Source organism: Alexandromys fortis, unplaced genomic scaffold, assembly GCF_014885135.2.
Source record: "Alexandromys fortis isolate MF-2015 unplaced genomic scaffold, M_Fortis_MF-2015_v1.1 scaffold_139, whole genome shotgun sequence".
Taxonomy (NCBI): Eukaryota; Metazoa; Chordata; class Mammalia; order Rodentia; family Cricetidae; genus Alexandromys; species Alexandromys fortis.
In genome coordinates, this window is record NW_026068020.1 from 1,881,939 (window position 1) to 1,901,938 (window position 20,000).

The 20,000-nt window shown below is 48.3% G+C and overlaps 1 protein-coding gene across 1 annotated transcript in view; it reads left to right on the forward strand.

The window, feature by feature from the left end:
- The window catches only part of Col6a3 (collagen type VI alpha 3 chain), a 78,405-nt gene that overhangs the window by 38,603 nt on the left and 19,802 nt on the right, over positions 1–20,000 (forward strand). The window contains exons 9-27 of the mRNA XM_050163028.1: positions 312–917; positions 3,172–3,789; positions 4,710–5,309; positions 5,960–6,297; positions 7,827–7,905; positions 9,658–9,806; positions 10,855–10,947; positions 11,486–11,539; positions 12,373–12,444; positions 13,057–13,083; positions 13,184–13,228; positions 13,337–13,390; positions 14,254–14,316; positions 14,876–14,941; positions 15,245–15,298; positions 17,733–17,768; positions 18,257–18,319; positions 19,030–19,092; positions 19,339–19,401. Coding sequence (XP_050018985.1) covers positions 312–917; positions 3,172–3,789; positions 4,710–5,309; positions 5,960–6,297; positions 7,827–7,905; positions 9,658–9,806; positions 10,855–10,947; positions 11,486–11,539; positions 12,373–12,444; positions 13,057–13,083; positions 13,184–13,228; positions 13,337–13,390; positions 14,254–14,316; positions 14,876–14,941; positions 15,245–15,298; positions 17,733–17,768; positions 18,257–18,319; positions 19,030–19,092; positions 19,339–19,401 — 3,143 coding nt within the window. The remainder of the gene's footprint in view (positions 1–311; positions 918–3,171; positions 3,790–4,709; positions 5,310–5,959; positions 6,298–7,826; positions 7,906–9,657; positions 9,807–10,854; positions 10,948–11,485; positions 11,540–12,372; positions 12,445–13,056; positions 13,084–13,183; positions 13,229–13,336; positions 13,391–14,253; positions 14,317–14,875; positions 14,942–15,244; positions 15,299–17,732; positions 17,769–18,256; positions 18,320–19,029; positions 19,093–19,338; positions 19,402–20,000) is intronic.

The window sequence follows — 20,000 nt, forward strand, 5'->3', positions numbered from 1 at the left end:
TAGTTCTTGTCACAGTTGATGTCCCCTTCCTAAAGCACCATCCCCATCATGGTGTAGATACAGCTCTTTAGTTTTTGCTCCCCTCAGACTCATCCTTCCAAGTCTCTTGCTGTCTTCTCTCTTGTCTGACATTTAGATGTAGAAACACACAGGACTGGCTCTTTGGACTGGTGTTTTCACTATAATATTTGGTACTAGGATATCCTGCCCCCTGGGCATAGGTTTGATGACAGATTAGGAAGTGAGTGGTTCAAGAGCGCCTGAAGTCTGGAACCCTTGCAGTTGAAGGCATGGTCTCATCTGCTTTGCAGGGACGGGTGGCAAGAAAGATGTGGTCTTTCTCATCGATGGATCTCAAAACGCCAGTCCGGAGTTCCAGCACATCCGAGCCCTGATTGAGAGGCTGGTCGAGGACCTGGACATAGGCTTTGACACCACCAGGGTAGCAGTCATCCAGTTCAGTGAGGATTCCAAGATAGAGTTTCCTCTGAATGCCCACTCCAGCAAGGACGAAGTGCTGAACGCGGTGCGCCGGCTAAGGCCCAAGGGTGGGAGGCAGGTCTACATCGGGAACGCGCTGGAGTACGTGTTGAAGCACATCTTCCAGAGGCCGCTGGGGAGCCGGATAGAAGAGGGAGTCCCTCAGTTCTTGATCCTTATCTCCTCGGGGAAGTCTGGAGACGAGGTGGACAACTCAGCAGCGGAGCTCAAGCAGTTTGGCGTGGCCCCCATTGCCATAGCCAGACACACAAGCCAGGAGGAGCTGGTCAAGATCTCCCTGAGCCCCGAGTACGTGTTCTCGGTGAGCACCTTCAGGGAGCTGCCCCGGCTGGAGCAGAAGCTGCTGACGCCCATCACCACGCTAACCTCCCAGCAGATCCAGCAGATCCTGGCCAGCACTAGCTATCCCACTACAGGTAAGACCCGAGGAGGCAGGGCTGCTCTCCTATCCTAATTTTTTTAAAATAAAGTTTTCATACTAGTATATACTGTAGGGACCCCTCCTCCTGTCTCTTTACCCTCACTTTTCTATCTTCCAACTCTTTGTACCCCCAGAACAGTGGTTCCCAAACAATCTGACCACACCGTGGAGAGGAAAAGGCTTAGTTGGCTTATATGTTCTGATCCCAGTTGATCATTGAGAGAAGTCAGGGCAGGAAGTCAAGCAGGAGCAGAGGCAGGAGTCATGGAGGAGCGCTGCTTACTGACTGGCTCTCCATGGCTTGCTCATCTTGCCTTTTCATACCACCCAGGACAAATTGCCTAGGGCTGGAACCGCTCACAGTGGGCTGGGCCCTCTCACATCAGTGTTAATGGGGAAAATGCTCCCAGTTACTTGCCCACAGGCCAGTCTGATAGAGGTAATTCCTCACTTGAGGGTCCCTCTTCCCAGAGTGATTCTAGTTTATGTCAAGTTGGCAGGAGCACATAGGGGAATTGACAAGGTCAAGGTCCTCTTTTGCTTTTCATGGAGTCTTTCCTACCGTGCCGAGAGCACCGGGATGCACTCATCACAAGGTGACTGTCTCTCAGGAGGGCGGCGCTGAAGGCCATCCAGGGTCCCATCTTGTGGTAGAGAGGATTTTGCAAAGCCAAGGATGCTTTGGCCTGGGTCTGGGACTGCGCAGAAGTTTGTGGTAATTCTGCAGGCGGTCACCAGTCTTCTCTAGAAGCAGAAAGGCCTTGGGGAAGAAGGGAAATATGTAACTGTCACTCCAACTTGCCAGAAGAGGGACTGCAGGCTGTCCTTGGGTTTAGACAATACTTATCTCTTTATGTTTAGATATAGTTGGTGGAGTACTCTCGCCTTCATCACAGGCAGAGTCTCCCTGACGCCGAGGTCCTAGCGGAAGGGTGTTGTGCTCAGCCTTGACCCAGGCCAACTCCCCAGTTTCCTTTCTCAGTAAATGGTCTCATTTCATAATCAACTCAACACTTCACATTGTACCATTGCACTGTAAAAGCCTGGAATTGAGGCAAAAGCTAGACTTAAACTTACCGAGAGGCGATGTAATAGTTTAGTTAAAGGCTACCTGAGAGGCACCTGGAATTCTGACAGGAGCATGTGGCTCATCTTTCCCAAGATATTTTGATTAATTTTATATAAGTTGAAAAATGTTTAATTAAAAATTACTGGGACCAGAATTACTTCATATTATGGATTTATTTCTACTTTGAAATACTTGCATATTCATAACGAGCTAATATGGGCATGAGACCCAAGCCTAGACATGGAATTGCTTCTGTTTCTTATAAATCTAATGCAACAGTCTTCAGATAATTTGATTCAATTAAAAAAAACTCAGCATGAAGTAAAACTTTACAATGTAGAGTTTTCCACTAGTTAAAAAAACAAGTTCTGGAGAAAAGAGAAAATAATAGTAAAAAGAGAAAAATTATTGAATGCTATGGATTCATTAAAATGCAATTTAACAAGATTTAAGGGATATAAGAGCATCAATGTCTGGGGACAGGTAACATGACTCTTGACATGAAGCATTGCATTGCATTGTGGGAACCATTCCTCCATGGAAAGAGACAGAGTGGCAACAAATGCTAGTGAGTCGCATGGGTTCTTCTCAGTGGTGTACACTATGGACAAGTGAGGACAGTTGACCAGAGATGTCTCTCTCTTCTCAGAGATGTCAGGTTCAGTGATCACAATCTCTTTGGTGGTTTCTGCTCGTGATTCATGACTCTGTTGTTATGGTAACATAGAATTACTATTTCTCAACAATTATTATAGGTTTTTAAATTAGTAGTAACCTAAGCCATAAGGCTGAAACCCAAATAAAGTTGACACAGAGAAAGTTTTGGATGACTTAAAATAGTTCTTAAAAAGAAGTAGTTGTTACCTGTATTTAAAATGGCATTTTGTTGTTGTTGTTGTTAAAAAGAGTGCGTGTAGGTCAGAGGGCAACTTTTGAGAGTGGTTGTTCTTCTTGTCTGGGATCTTGAATTCAGGTCATCAGGTATGCTGGCAAGCACCATTAACCTGAAAACCCCAACTTTTAATGATTAAGTCTCAAAGGCCCAATATATGTGTTGGAATGTAACTTCAGTGTTGGGTCACACAGGGTGTGACAAGCTCAAGTTCCAGAGACTGAAGTCATGATAAAGTTAGATCAAGGCTGCGCAGGAACTCATCTCCACTTTCCCTTTTATCTGCAGTGATCGAAAGTGACGCAGCGGACATCGTCTTCCTGATTGACAGTTCCGATGCCGTCAAGTCCGACGGCATTGCTCATATCCGAGACTTTGTCAGCAGGATTGTCCGCAGACTCAACATTGGCCCCAGTAAAGTGAGAATCGGGGTCGTGCAGTTAAGCAATGATGTCTTCCCCGAATTCTACCTGAAGACCCACAAGTCACAGGCCCTTGTCCTTGATGCCATACGACGCCTGAGGTTCAAAGGAGGGTCTCCCCTGAACACTGGCAAAGCCCTGGAGTTTGTGGCCAGAAACCTCTTTGTGAAGTCTGCTGGGAGCCGGATAGAAGATGGGGTGCCTCAACACCTAGTCTTATTCCTGGGTGGGAAGTCCCAGGATGACGTGACTCGGCATGCCCAAATCATAAGCTCATCAGGGATCATGAGTTTAGGGATAGGTGACCGAAACATCGATCGGGCAGACTTGCAAACCATCACCAATGACCCCAGACTGGTCTTCACAGTTCGGGAATTCAGAGAACTGCCCAACATAGAAGAGAGGGTCATACTTTCATTTGGACCATCTGGGGCTACTCCACAGCCTCCCGGTGGTGTAGATGTATTTTCTCCTCCACGGCCAGGTAAAAGCTGTTTGATGCATGGTGTCAGAATGTGGTGTCAGCTGTCTTAAACGAAATGATAACTAGATTTTTCTGAAATGATTTGCTCACGGTCATGCCTGCAGATGTTAGAAGTTAAATAGTGGGGAAATAGTTCATTTGACATTGTTGAGGGAAACATGTCCCCAAAGCCAATGGTCATCAGTCCGTCAACCCTGAGGCTACCTGTAGGGCTGCTGAAAGGCTTGGCATAGGGATCCCAGTCATTGACTGGAGTCAGCCAGAGTCACACTGCACACAGCTTTGGAGTCAGGTCATCCCTCATGGTGGCTTACCTAGTGTGGTCTAGGCACCCTTTCTTCTTTGAACCCATATGGTCACCATGACTGTCCTACTTACAGCAGCCTCTTCGTGTTCCAAGTTCTCACCCATGAGACTCTAAACCAACCCCTCCAGACCCCCTGCCTTCTCCTCTTCCGGGTGATGGTCATTCAGACACTCAGTGTCCTCAAGCAGGGGTGGTTTTTCTGAGGGAGCCACGGTCCCTGTTGATTCTTTAACTGTCTCCTTTTGATCTGGGTGGCCACATTCTGTGTTGATCATACTGTCTCCAGTCTCCCATTCTGGCATTTCCAGAAGCATCTGCGATTGCTGGTCCCTATTAAACTCTCAGCCTACGTCCATGTGGTCAGGCAACTGGGTCTGGTTTGCTGAGTTCTTAAAATCCTTTTCCTTTTATTTAGGTGACTTGCCATTTATCTTCCAGTTTTTAGTGTACTGTCTGCAGGATGGGGCCAGAGGGGCATGGGCTAGGGTGGGGGCTCTCCTTACACATGAAGCAGTAGACATGTTAGCTGTCTTGATTTGCGTGTGTGTGTTCATACTCTGAGTCTGGAGACCTGAACTCCCCTCATTTTCATCTTCTTTGTATTCACTTGTAGAGAAGAAGAAGGCAGACATTGTATTCCTGCTGGATGGGTCCATCAATTTCAGGCGGGAAAATTTCCAGGAAGTGCTCCGTTTTGCCTCTGAAATTGTGGACACTGTCTATGAAGAGGGTGACTCCATCAGAGTGGGGCTGGTCCAGTACAATTCAGACCCCACGGATGAATTCTTCCTACGGGAATATTCCACCAAAAGGAAGATCATTGACGCCATCAACAAAGTGGTCTACAAGGGAGGGAGGCATGCCAACACCAAGGTGGGCCTCGAGCACCTGCGGCAGAATCACTTTGTGCCCAGTGCTGGCAGTCGCCTGGACGAGCGGGTCCCTCAGATCGCCTTCGTGATCACGGGAGGGAAGTCAGTGGAGGATGCTCAGGACGTGAGCCTGGCCCTCACCCAGAAAGGTGTCAAGGTGTTTGCTGTCGGGGTGAGAAACATTGACTCTGAGGAGGTGGGGAAGATTGCCTCCAACAGCGCCACGGCCTTCCGGGTGGGCAGCGTGCAGGAGCTCTCGGAACTCAGCGAGACGGTACTGGAGACCCTGCATGACGCGATGCATGAGACCCTCTGTCCTGGTGTGACGGATGTTTCTAAAGGTAAGCGATGTGCGCACAGCTTCCCCCATCCTGCTGACACGGAGTGTCCCTAGTGCTGCCCTGGGGGTTCCTCAGGCTCATGGCTGCTTTTATTTATTTATGACTCTGTGCTCTTCTACCTACTGTTCTAGAAGGTTCTTGTGGGATAAGAGTCAAAGTCTTATCAGCTTCACTTTTTTTCCCACTATTTAATTCTCCAGATAGTTTGGACTCACCTCTCTCTCTCTCTCTGTCTCTCTCTCTCTGTATCTATCTATCTATCTATCTATCTATCTATCTATCTATCTATCTACCTATCTTTGTGACATAGCCTGCTTTGGAGCCTAGACTGACCTGGAATTATGAAACATCTGGGTGGGCTGGTGCTGGGGTTATAGGTGTGCCTTTTATATGTTTATTGATTGGATCAGTTGCCAGGGTGGGGACATTTGTGTTCTACAGTACCTTCAATTTAAAACACCAACTTGAGATATACTTAAATACCAAATATACATGATTGTGCCCAAATAACTAACACCCCCAACTCCCAAAAAGCAAACATGTATTCAAGTTTTGGTCCCTGAGAGTGAGAAAGAGTCAGAATTAGCTGTTTTCTGAGCTTGCACGTGGAGGATCTCATTTTTCTCTTGACCTTCATCTCTCCTTGCCAGCCTGCAATCTGGAAGTCATCCTGGGCTTTGATGGATCTCGAGATCAGAACGTGTTTGTGAGCCAGAAGGGCCTCGAGTCCAAGGTGGATACCATCTTGAATAGAATCAGCCAGATACAAAGGATCAGTTGCAGTGGCAACCAGCTGCCCACTGTGCGTGTGTCGGTGGTGGCCAACACGCCCTCTGGGCCAGTGGAGGCCTTTGACTTTGCTGAGTATCAGCCAGAGCTGTTCGAGAAGTTCCGCAACATGCGTAGCCAGCACCCATACATCCTTACGGCTGACACGCTGAAGCTGTACCAGAACAAATTCAGACAGTCCTCACCCGACAGTGTGAAGGTGAGCGGGTGAGGGCTGGGAGCTCCATGTGCAGCACCGCGGGCTCCTCTCGCTTCGGGAAGCTGTCCTGAGTGATTGGTGTGGCTCACGGTAGATGAGACAGGGTTGTTGGCGCCTGTGAGGAAAGTTACTCTCTTATGGATGGACCATAGTTCCCATGTCTTCTTCCTCTTGTTAGATCCCCTTAAGCCCCCAGTGTCCCAGATATTAGTAGCTCAGCTGGGAAGAGGTGGATTTGTGATGGACCCACTTTTAATTATAGTCCTATTAAAGGTACACTGTTTGTATTCGCTCTCTGTACATACATACATCATACACATACACATCACACCACATACACATACACATACACATAGCATACATACTCACCACACTGCATATACACTAACACACCACATACACACACCATACCACATATACCACACTCCCAAATACACATTTTACACATAGCACACACACACATTCCATCACACATACATAGAGCACACTCACCACACTACACACATACCCCACTGCACATATACACAACACACACACTACTATACATGCACATAAACAGAGACACATGCATATAACACACTCGACACACTACAAACAGACACACACTCACACACACTACATCACACATACACAGAACACACTTGGCACACTGCACACACATGCACCACTGCACACACACACACAGACACATACACAGACTCACACACATACACTACATCACACATACATCTAACACACTCGACACACTACACACACACAGACACACACTCACGCACACTACATCACGCATACACAGAACACACTTGGCACACTGCATGCACACACACACACATACACATACACACACACACACACACACACACACAATGTGCACTCATGCTTTATTTGTTTGCTAAGACTGCCAAACAAAATACCACAGGCATCGTGCCTTAAACCACAAGAATTTCTTTCTCACAGTGTTGGAGGCTGAAAGGTCCGTGTGAGGACCTGGGCAGGGGTGTTCTCTGCATCCTCTCAGCTTGACTTGTAAATGGTAGTGTTCTCCATGGGTCCTCACATGGTCATTGATCTGGCTGCTTGTGGCTCGGTCATCTCCTCCTAGGAGGTCACCAGTCAGACTAGATTAGGGGCCACCCAGCAATCTTACTCAGCTTAGCTGCTTCTTTAAGGTCTTGCCTGAAAGTGCAGTCACATTCTAAAGTATCAGAAATTAGAATGTCAACTCAGTTCAGTACACACGTACACACACACATGCACACACACACACACAAATTTCTAGAAACTATCTCATAAGTATAAGAATGAGATAAACTTTTGTTGCCATTGTTAATAGGTTTTAAAGATAAATCAAACATGGATACACATTCCTTTATGTTACCTGTTGATAGCACAGTGCCCTTGACCTTGGCCTACAGTTTCGTCAACTGTAGATGAGGAATTCGACCTCACTACAACTTCTCAGTTCCCTTTCAATTGTCTTTGATGTTCCCCGGCAGTAGCGTGAGCTTTGACTCCTCCATTACTTACAGGTTGTTATCCACTTCACGGATGGAGCGGATGGAGACCTGGCTGACTTACACAGAGCTTCAGAGGAACTCCGGCAAGAAGGTAGGTCCCAGGCTTCCATGGCGTGAGAAGTGAGCCCCTCCCTACCGCCAAAGACAGACCTGCCACTTTGCTGAAAGAAATCTGTCAACACCACCTGTCAACACCATACCTGGGGTGTGGGATCTAAGAGGCCCTTGCCCTGGCATCTTGGCCCTCCATTCCTGCTTGGGCTGTAACATAAGGGTATTGAAGCTACTTTTGAGCAAGGGGCAGCTTTAGTGCCAGGACCTGGCTCCGGTTCAGAGACACATTTACCAGGAGAAGTATACAGAATTATATTATTCAGAATTATGTGGGGCTTTGGCATAAAAAGCTCAAGTATTAGTTCATTCAAGGCAATCGTATAACTGAGGATGGGATGAGCTGACTAGAAAGTCATTACCCTATACAGTTGCGTGTCCCACAGCTTAGTAGTCAAGCCACCACATATAACACAGCCAATAGTAATCAATGAAATTAATATATGCTTGACTAATGTAAAATAAATCACATAAGCTCTTATCAAGCAGATTTGCCCATGGCTGGATGAGCAGCCTTTCTTGTCAGATGAGCGTTGGAAAGTCCCGGTGTTGACTGTCACTCAGTTGCCAAAGCCAGAGATTCTAGAGCAGTGGTTCTCAACCTTACTAATACTGGCCCCTTTAATACAGTTCCTCATGTTGTGGTCACCCACAACAATAGAATTATTTCCATTGCTACCTCAAAACTCTTAACTTTGCTACTGTTATGAATTATCATATAAAATCGGATATGCAGGATATCTGCTATGTGACCCCCCAGAGGGGTCGTGACCCACAGGTTGAGAGTCGCCTCCCTAGAAGATGTTAAGGAAGCAGAGCTATGCAAGCACACTGTCTTTAAATAAAAGTTTTTATTTATTTATTTATTGTTTGTGTGCACACATGTGTGTGAGAGAGTTTATGTGGACCAAGTGTGTGCAGATGCCCTCAGAGGCTAGAAGAGGATATATTGTATCCCCTGGAACTGGAGTTACAGACAGTTGTGAGCCGTCCGTTATGGGTCCTGGGAACCGAACTTGGGTCCTCTTCCAGAGGAAGTGCTCTTAACCACCTGAGCCATCCCTCCAGACCTACCTAAGTGCATTCTATGGATTAGCTGTCTCCTGCCCCCAACACAGTGGAGAGGACCTGCTGTGTCCTGATTTTAGATGCATTAATACTTCAGTTCTCTGTAGGGCCAGTCACGGTGTCCTTCATGGGTGTCTCTTCAATTACTCAGGAGAGTTCAGTATTCCAACTCTTCCAAGAAAGAAGGAAATGGGTTTCACCAAACATGAATGGGTCACAGCAATGTTTTGCTGTGAACATTTATTTTAAAACAAACAACAAACGAGCACATACAAGGGGCCGGGGATGTATCTCAGTTGTAGAAAGTAAGCATAGCGTGCAAACTGTTCCCAGTTTGGTGCTTTGATCCCCAGAATCACCAAAAGCAAACACGGGCCAGAGAGATGGCTCAATGGGTAAAAGCGACCGCCACCTCACTTGCTGACCTGAGCTCGATTTCCAGGAGCCCACAGGGTAGAGGGAGCAAACCAATTCCTCAAAACTGTCCTCCTCTGACCGTCATATGTGTATGTGGTGCTTAAAATCACCCTCCCAAAATGAACAAATGTAAATTGAACAACAATAAAACCCCCAAATCGGATAACAGAGCGAAACCAGTCAGGTAAAAGGACATCTGGCTCTTTAATGCCTAGATGAGGTGTGTTAAATGGTTCTCTCCTCACAGGTGCCCGAGCTCTGATCCTGGTGGGTCTTGAACGCGTGGCCAACCTGGAGCGGCTGATGCAGCAGCTGGAGTTTGGGCGGGGCTTCATGTATGACAGGCCCCTGAGGCTCAACTTGCTTGACTTGGACTATGAGCTGGCAGAGCAGCTTGTGAGTTTTCATTTCTGTTAAAGGGTTTTACGCACATACTAATTTAGATTTTTTTTTTTGGCATCTCAGGACAGAAAAATGGGAGGATGTCTTGATGGCCTGGTGATTTGATTCACCTGAGACCTGCTTTATTCCTGTATGAGTCCTGGATATGCTGTCTACCTTATCTGCATGATAGAATCAAGGATATACAGGGAAGGAGAGACAGAGAGCACTTCCGGGTGGGACAATCCTCTTCTTGCCTCCCTTCCGGGCTCCTCTCTCAGTGAAAGTAGTTGCCTCCTGGGGTGGGGAGTAGGGGTGAGGGACAGGATCACTGATTCTCAGATAAGAGTGGGAGGGAACCAGCTCTGCCCCCTTCTTCCTCTCCACTTCTTTCTGTCATAAAAAAAATAGGTCGTTTTTATTGGGTAGAAGCAGGTTCAGCCTAGAACAGGGCAGAAAACGAAGTCAGTAGGGAGTTCATTGCACGAGAACACTCATGATCAGCACTCCATCTGTGGACAGAAATATAAACACATTGGGATGTGTAAGGTCAGAGGCTGAGGGAAGGATACAGAGGTGGCATTAGAGACACTGGTGACCCACACTGTGGTGGTTGTGGCTCAGTGCCCAGGGTCCCATGGCTGCTCCAAGGTCTCCTCCAGGTAAACAATGATTTCCATGAGTCTGACCACAGCTCAGAGGAAGGCAGGGCGCGGGTCTCCAATTTCGAATCTTCTTTGACCTCAGCCAGCTTCAATGTATTTGTTGGATTTTGCATTTGAGGCTTAGACATGTTTAAGTTATACTGAAAATGCAAACCTTGAATGTCTGCACTGGAAATTGGGCCCAGTCTAGGGTACTGTGGATAAGAATTATAGTTGGTTGCTCTTTCCTCTTCTAACAATGGCATCTCACCCTATGTCAAAATCTGAGCCCTCAGCAGCAGCCAGCTTTAGGAAGCGGACTTAGGTAGCTTCATTGTGTGTGCCGCAGACTGGGACTGTTACCAGCACACTGGTGTTTGCTGTTTTCTCTTCTTTATATTTATTTGTTTCCTTGGCAGGACAACATTGCTGAGAAAGCTTGCTGTGGGGTTCCATGCAAGTGCTCTGGAGAGAGAGGAGACAGAGGGCCCATTGGCAGCATCGGGCCAAAGGTACGGATACAGCTGCCTTCTTCACGCCGCAGGCTAGACTTTAGGCTCAGACACGACCTAGCTGCGTGACTTCTCCAATACCGTGGATGGGCATGAGAGAGGGAGAAAGGCCCTGGTCATATGGCCAATTCTGGACTCCTAGGCATCCCCAGGGTGTGTCATGTTGGTGATGGAGAAGGCCCAAGCACCTGACACATTCCTCTCTTCCACTAGTTGGGAGAATCTGCTCTTCGACACCTGGATTTGTCTTTAAAACAGCTTGAAAAACCCATGCCTACCCATTGGCAGCCTCACGATGTGGGTCAGTGGGACACTTAGTGCTTGCCTTGAAGGAGTGCCACCAGCTCTCTTGGTGGAGAAAGAGTCTGAGCCATTCTGATGGAAAGAGCCATCACTGAGGATTGAGTGGGCAGCACTCTCAGCTCTGCCCACTGTCCTACTGCCCTGCTGAGTGTCAGAACAGCCCCACCCAGTGACAGGACCACTGAGATGCTTTATGAGGAACACAGATGACTTCATTTCGTGTGCTTTATTTCAGGGTATCTCTGGGGAAGACGGCTACCGAGGCTACCCTGGTGACGAAGGCGGACCCGTGAGTAAAAGCTACCCTTTCCCTCAAGTTTTCCCTGGCTCCTGTTCTTCTCTAGGCGGGACTGCACAGTGGCGTTTGTCACCTGTATGGTGGCCAGGGCCTTTCTTATTTGGAGGAAAGTGATTTCCTAACTTACTTAACCATTTTCCTCGCATTTTTGTGCTATGAACAGTGAGGGTCTTTGGGTGTGACAGTTACAGGTGTGGTTTGCAGAGTGGACGAAGGTTAGACAGAGGGCCACCAAGTATGGTGTGCCCAGTGTCCACTTACACGAATAGGAGCAGAAAGTGGTGGTAAGCATCCCTAATCCCAGCTTTTGAGAGGCCGAGGCAGGGGGATGATGGACAGTCTGAGCTATTATGTAGCAAGACTTTGGCAAGTCTGAGAGGCTTTGGGACCTTAGGTAGGACAAGGTCCATCTTTGGGATATAGGACAGAGAGACTCCAGAGGCCTCCAAGTGTCCAGCCTAGGTAAGTGAGTCAGTGCTGGCCCTGTTGCCATGGGACAGCTAGAAACCTTGACAATATAGAGGGATGGTCAGGGGGAAAGAACATCTATGGGACCCAGCATCCATACTGAGTATCAGGGTCACTGATATTCAACCAGTCAGGCAGTAGCCCATGGACGTTGCTACCATCCCAGAGCCTATTCCCCCCCCCCAATAAAGTTGTGAGTTCTTGCTCAGCCAGGAGCTAGGAACTAAGGATGTTGTGGCACAGATAGCCTGGTTATAGTGAAGTTCTCCTCATGCTGCGTGCCATTCTCTGAGGCAGGGTTAGAAGAGACACCAGACAAAAGACTCCGGCTTTCAAAATGCCTCTTTTCTTTGCAGGGTGAGCGAGGTCCACCTGGTGTGAATGGAACACAAGGTTTCCAGGGCTGCCCAGGCCAGAGAGGAGTCAAGGTACAGTATGGATTTGGGGGTGTAAGAGAGTCAGGGTAGTGCATGAAGGAAGGAATCCGACCTCTCCATGTGCCTTGAGGAGGGAGGGTTGCAGGCTGGGGTTTTCCCCATTCTCAGTGCCCAGTAGCTCTGCACTGGGTGCATCAGGAGTCCAGAGCAGAGGCTATGGCTGGAAGGGAGCCTGAGTGTTTCCTGTGGAAACGTTTAGCAGCCAGGAGTCAGTTGGGAGGTACAAGAGGCTGCAGGGAAGAGCAGAAAGGGGTGCAGTCATGAACTGCATAGGATTCCAGGGTCGGCTGCTTGACATGGAGAGCAGAGGTGGAAGGGAAGGGCTTGCACACCACAAGTTATGAAGCTGGCCTTCTGTCTGCGGATTTACCTCTCCTTTCTGGAGATGAATCCCACCCAAGTGTTCATCTCTAGGCAAATTCACTTTACAGCACCCTACTTGGCAGTGAGAGAGGAAGCCAGAATACATGTTTAATATAGAACCCTCAGAGCCGGGGACTTTTGGACGTAGGCACAGGGGTGGGGGGGTGGTCGTCCTTTGGCTTCTGTACTGAGGGACTGGCTCTGGGTCACTGGTGTCTCCTTTGTTCCCGTCCCTTCCAGGGTTCTCGAGGATTCCCAGGAGAGAAGGTAGGAAAGTTTGTTTGTTTTAATGAAAATACCCCGATACTTCTTATTTTCCCTTGATGGGATAACTCATTCCACTCTCTGTCTGCCTCTCTCTTCCCAGGGTGAACTGGGAGAGATTGGCTTGGACGGTCTGGATGGTGAAGAGGTGAGCGACTTGACTTCCCAAGGACCTCTGTTCACGAGGTCCAAGTTTCCAGCAGCCGAGTCCCTAGGAACCATCACATCATGTGACTCTCTCTCATTGCCTTTACAGGGAGACAAGGGGTTACCTGGTTCATCTGGAGAAAAGGGGAGTCCCGGAAGAAGGGTAGGTGTTCCTTTATCTCAATGTTCCCTGGGACAGGGGAAGACATAACACCATCTCCATGGACCAGCTAGTATTCTTCCCAAGGGTTTGCCTCTAGATGTATGAATGATGTCCCCTCTCAACTGTAACATCCTATATGCTATGTCCTTGTTGGGAAGCATGTTCCACAGGGTGGAGAATGAGTTTGTTCTGTTACAAATGAATTCCCAAAGCCTGGTACTGAGTGGCTCCCCAAGAAACCTTTGTGAACTAACCAAACTCATCAGAAATATTTTGGTGTTATTTGGGAGCTAAAGAGATGGATGAGTGGTTAAAACCATACCCTAATCTTACAGAGGACCCTAGCTCAGTTCCTAGCATTCAGGTTGGATGTTTCACTACTGCTTTTAACTTCTACTCCAGGGAATATGATGCCCCCTGCTGGCCTCTGCAGACATTGCACTCAGGTGCACACATACACAGACACATATACATACTTATAAAGAAAATGTACCTTAGAAGTGACTTTTTTCTAGCCTCATGCTAAGTAGGAAGTAACAACAGGTGTTATAGTGAGACTTACAAAATGGAGAATGTAATTTTGATGAATGATCTAGATGTCTAATTATGGCATGAGGTTATAATTAATAAACACTGCCGTATTAGAAATTCTGGTTAGAATAGGAAACATCAGTTGCTTTGATCACAGAAACAAAGCAATTGGTTGGGACAATAGATACAATCGCTTCCTTCACTATAGCAACCATCCCCCAGCTGTAAATGTCTCATGCCATCATGTCATAGATCTCAAATACTCACTAAAATGCCTGAAAAATTCCACCAGAAACTTCTAGTTTTTAACTTCCATTGTGTGATTGGTATAGGGTGACAAAGGACCCAAAGGAGACAAAGGAGAGAGAGGAGATGTTGGGATTCGAGGTGACCCGGTAAGGTGGAGTCTCTATTGTGGATGTCTGGTGGGGGGGGGGGAGGAAGCTTATGGAAGAAGAAAGGAGTGGCTTACATTTTGAAATTGCTTTAAAATGTGTTGATCAAATTTATCCTTCCCTTTCAATTTTGGGGGTCGTTGGAGATGATATATTTCCACTGCAAGCATTGGCAAGTCACTTGGTAGCTGCATGTCCCAGAGTCTTCCTAAGACGCCCTCTGGACACTTCGTGTTTGCCTTAGAAAATGACCCAAAGTAGTTCTTGGTAGTTCATAGCTTTGTAAACCCTTTAAGCTAAGGCCCACTGCTGAGATGACCTGTTCTGCAGGTCAGCTACCTCTGTGGTAGAGGAAGGAAAGTGAGGCCAAATGTTTTCCACAGTAAGGAAGGACTTGTGCTGCCCAGTGGGGACCATGGTTATGCTCTGGGTGTTAGCTGGGCAGGGCATTGCTTGGAGGACAGTTTTTGAGAACCTTCCCTTTGTGCTGTTAGAAAGGATTCTAAGGGCTGCATCTTTTCTTATGTGGGACTCCTTTCCCAACCCCTGTTGTTTTCAGGGTGACTCAGGACGGGACAGCCAGCAGAGAGGACCCAAAGGAGAGACGGGTGACATTGGCCCCATGGTACAGTGACCCATACCCAGAGACCCCTGTGCTCAGGGCAGAAAACTGACTCTCGAGTCCTTCGCCCCTCACTAACTGCAGCCCCCATGACCTGCAGAGTCTGTGAGACCAGCAGCTTTGTTCCCCCAAAGCCTGAATTTTTCTAAGAGTACCTGGAGCTTTGTCCTGCAGTCAACAAACCCCTCCCCTGGAAGTAGACCCCGCCCCCGCTGCTCCCCCTCCAGTGGCTCCAGCACCATACTCTGGGGTGAAATGTTCTTCTCTGCTGGTGAGAATCTCACCCATTTTTTGTTCCACCCCCAGGGTCTCCCAGGCAGAGATGGTGTCCCAGGAAGGCCAGGAGACCCCGGGAAGGATGTGAGTATCTTAGGATGCTGTGAACTGCCAGGCTGCTCCGTGGCAAGAGATTGGTACAAAATGTCTGGTGCTGTGATATGGAGCAGTTCCTTACTGGGGGGATAGAGCCATTCCTGAAATCATCTCTGTTTTATACTGTACAGACACAGTGCAAAAAAACCAAGACAATTTGCATCCATTTTAAACGAGTAGGGTTTGAGTTTGATTTAATGTTGCTGTGCCCCTAGATTGTTTGCTTGGCCAACAGTTCTGGAAGTTTCAGGAAGGCCCCACAACATAGCATAGGGCCTTCGCGCCTTCACAGAGCATAGCTAGCAAGGGCCTCCATGCTTGTCCTTCCACGGTGGAAAGGCAGAAAGCAAGGTGAGTCCTTCAATCGAATTTGTTGCTTATAGAAAATTTTTATTCTTAGTTTACTCTGTCCCCCGTTGCTTCTCCTTCCCTCAGTCTTTCCTCCTTCCGTCAGCCCCTTTTTTTTCTTTCATAGAAAACACTAAATACTTAAATGAAAAAAGCTCTTTGCTGTCTTCAAGTATTTGGTTAACTCTTACCCGCTAAGTAGTTAAAGCATCCAAACAGAAATGCCAGTGCTGGCGGCCGAGGGCACAGGGGACGGAGGCTGAAGGAGCAGGCACTTGGGTGCCACTCACATCAGGAAACCAGGTGCAGTGTGGTTTAGCACATTGTATTTTTGATTCAGTTCTGGAATGTGTGTCGCTGAATAGCTCATTGCACACCCAGTCACTGAAAAGAGGTGGAAGCCAAGGTAAAGTCAGTCACTGTTAGGAAGCCACGTGACAGCTTCCGGGGTCCAGGTGAGCAGAGAGCAGGGTCCCAGTAGCTGGGAGAAGAGGAATCCCACCTGAGAAGGAAGAAGTGGCCAGGAGGCCACAGTCCTCAGGGGAGTTCTGGAATTTAGTAGTGGCGTGTGTGTGTATGTGTGTGTGTGTGTGTGTGTGTGTGTGTGTGTGTGTGTGTAAGAGGGGGCTGGGCAGCTAAGGATAGGATCCCCAGCATAGCTGGGCCCAGCAGCTGACAGTCACAGGGAGTTTCTGAGGCACAGGGCTTTCCAAAAGGGGCACTCCCTTGCCCTCAAATGGCTTCCAAGTTTCTAAAACAAAAATAAATAAATAAATAAATTATTGCCTTTAAAAGAAGTTTGGACATTTTAGACTGGAGAGCTAGCTCCGTCGGCCAAATGCTTACCCATACAGGCTTGTGAACTTGAACTTGAAAGTAGAAGTGTAAAGTCTGGGTGTGGTGGTGCATTAATGTGGGTGAGCCATGCGGAGACAAGGGCTGTTGCCATCAGCGTTAAAAACCCAGCTCTCAAAACGGTTTCAGAGCGTGACTAGAAGTCCAGTGGGGGGTACGGTCATGTGGGGGTAAGGTCATGTGGAGGTACGGTCATGTGGGGGTACGGTCGTGTTCACTCCTATGTGTGAGGTGAGGCAGAAACTCCTGTCGGAATCCAGGGCCTCTTTTAGTCTCCATTTAGGGGTTCCCTAAGTAGCAGGGGATGGAACACAGTAAGTTTACCTCAGGGTGAGGACCAACAGAGAGGCCAAACACAGACCAAGATGGGCTCCGTGGGGTCAGAGCACGCTTCAGCTGCCTCCTCTAGCCTCTGCAGGCTGCCAGGGAGCAATGAAACCCCGTTTCTGGTGGAAGAGCATGCTCCTTAGGGAGGAGCAGGGCTGGATTGCTACTCTAGGCAGACAGGAGTGGCCCTCATGCTCACACTGACCCAAGGAAGGAGGACAGAACCGTAGTGACTACAGAATGGCTACTGTGGCTTCTGGGACTGACCCCCTCCCTGGGGGTGGAGAATGTGGCTCCTAGCTTGGCTAAGCCCTGGCCTTGCAAAGATAACCTAATACACCCACAGATCCCCCCCCCCCACTGGATCAGTCTTGGTTCTTCCACAGGGAGCCTCCATTTTTTTAAACTAAGGTTCACCCCTGGAACATCCAGGGAGAAGCTGCCAAGACACGAGCCCCACCTGCAGGTTCACATGTGTGCACCAGGGTTGCTCTTGTTGCATTTGGCCAGGAGGGTTGAGAATCCGGGACTCCCTTTGCCACAGTGAAATCCCAGCTCTGCTAAGTTAGGGCCATGGGCAGGTTGGAATTCCTGCTTCTCATTCTTCTCTGGGAACTGGCTGGGATTCTGCAGCCAGAAGCCATTATTTTCCTTGGCAGGTCAGGAGTCATTCCCAAACTTCCACTGGAGTAACGAGCAGGCGCGGCATAGAAGTAGAACCTGGTGGAGATGGGGGAGGAAGAGTGGAAGGAAAGTCTCAGTGGGAGCTTGCCGGACTCCTAGACACAGGGGCTAATTTCTGGCATGGAGTTTGCACTAGAATGGATAGATACATATGTTAGGATTCGGTATTCCCCACCGCCTCCTCAAAGTCATATGGCTTCTCCCACAGGGTGGCTTTGGCCGAAGGGGACCTGCAGGAGCTAAGGTGAGCCGCTGGACTGGATCTGTATGTCTCTGGTCTCTCTGTCACCCAGTTCCCCCAGGAGACTCCCGGACACTGTCAGTCCAGGAATTAAGCTATTCTCCCGGGCCAACGGCTTACAAAGCGTCTGCCTTCTTCCCCATCATTGTCTCAAGCTCAACCGCGTCTACAGTAGAAGGGTTTCATGTGATCTCCAGAGCGGGTGGAAGGAAGGGAAATGACTGACAGATGAAGTTCTGGGCAGCCCTCTGCCAGTCATGCCCATGTGTCTGGCCTGCTTTTATACCTGTGCCAGAGAGGATTCAGTCCGAAAAGTCCTTATTTCTCAAAGTTGCCCTGTGGAACAGGCAGGTAACAATCGCGTAGGCTCAGAGAGACAGCTGCTGCCCCCATGAGTAGGTTCTCGCCCTTGCTGTCATCAGCTGTCGGTACCCATTTCTCAGTCCGGAACAGAGAGCTGGGGTTATTTACCTGCTTGTCTTGTCTCCAAGGGCAACAGGGGCGGTCCTGGCCAGCCAGGCTTCGAAGGAGAGCAGGGTACCAGAGGCTCACAGGTCAGTACCCTGGCATGAAGTTCCCCAGAGACCCTTGTCCTTTCGTTTTAAATTGAGGTGATGGTCACGTAACATATATTCAACCTTTACGGACAATTTCACAGCATTTAGACTGTTCGCCGTATTGTGAAATAATTTTGAAATGTTTTATTATCTCCAAAGGAGGCGTTGTACAGTCACCCCCTCCCTATTGCTCTCCACCTTCATTGCCCTCTACCCTATCAACCCCCACCTGTTACCTTTGTCATTTCCCACCCATCTCCCCTCACCCTTATAGACCCCCACGCCTGGCCCCCTAACTCTTGTCACTGTCTACGCTTGTCACCCTTCACTCCTATTGCCCCCACCTTTATTGCCCCCACCTCTGTCACCTGCACCCTGATGCTTCCACCTCTGGCCAACACTGGTCTTCCTGTCGTCATGGATTTGCCTGTTCTGGATATTTTGTATAAATGGAATCGCTTGATAGGTGGACTTTAATGTTGGGCTTCTTTCACTCATTACAGTTCTCCCTGAACTTTAGACATGTTCTAGCACATGCCAAAATTTTATTCCTTTCAATGGCTGAATAATACTCCACCACATGGATGAAGAACTGTTTTTCCATTTATTGATTGCTTAGCATTTGGGTTGTAACCACTTGTTGGTTCCTGAGAATTCATAGGATCTCAGGCTCAGCTCAAGATGTGACATGGCCTTTTTCTCCCTAGGGCCCTCCTGGTCCCACTGGTCCCCCAGGCTTGATTGGAGAACAAGGAATTTCTGGACCTCGGGTAAGCATCTGAGTGTGGCACCAGAGTGTGTGTTGGCTGGTGGAGCTGATGCAGGACTGGCTGACCATGTGGAGTCTGCAGGAACCACTCTGTGATTCTCGGGGCTCGAGTGGGTAGTGCTGAGGGTCACTGGACACTTGGGGTCTGTGGGTGAGACAGCTCACCACTGACTTCGGACAGGGGACAGCCAAGATCCTTGGTCTGGACAACTGATGCTTCATGTACACCCCTCTCCTTGCCTTACAGGGAAGCGGAGGTACTGCTGGGGTTCCTGGAGAACGTGGAAGAACTGGCCCACTGGGGAGGAAGGTTTGTCTGGAGGACAGTAGCTCTTGCTTAGGGATGGAGGCCTGTGCTGAACTGGATGCTGCCGCCTGCATGCTGCCTGTCTCCCATGCCTCTTTGCATGACCCCGTGCCTCAGTTATCACAAGCAAAGATACCCTGTCCTGACTTTCCCCACTGAATGTTACAGTTCATGGTGGTACACACCTTTAATCCCCGAACTCAGGAGATAGAGGCTGGTGAATCTCTGTGAATTTGAAACCAGCTTGGTCTAAATAGTGAGTTCTATGACAGCTAGGACTATATATAGTGGTCTCAAAACATCCAGCCAAAATGAAGAAAAGAAGTTAGGTATGTAGCCACTTGTGGTGGCTCATGCCTACCATCTCAGCACTTGGTGAGAATGTAGGGCAGGAATATTACTGTAAATTTCAAGTCAGTGTATTCTACATAGTGAGATCATGCAAAAAAAGCATATATAGTCATAGTATTTTGTTTTTTATTGTAAAGTTTAAAAGATGTTTAAAATGTATGTATGTATGTGTATCTACCCACCTATCTATCTATCTATCTATCTATCTATCTATCTATCTATCTATCTATCTATCTATCCATCCATCCATC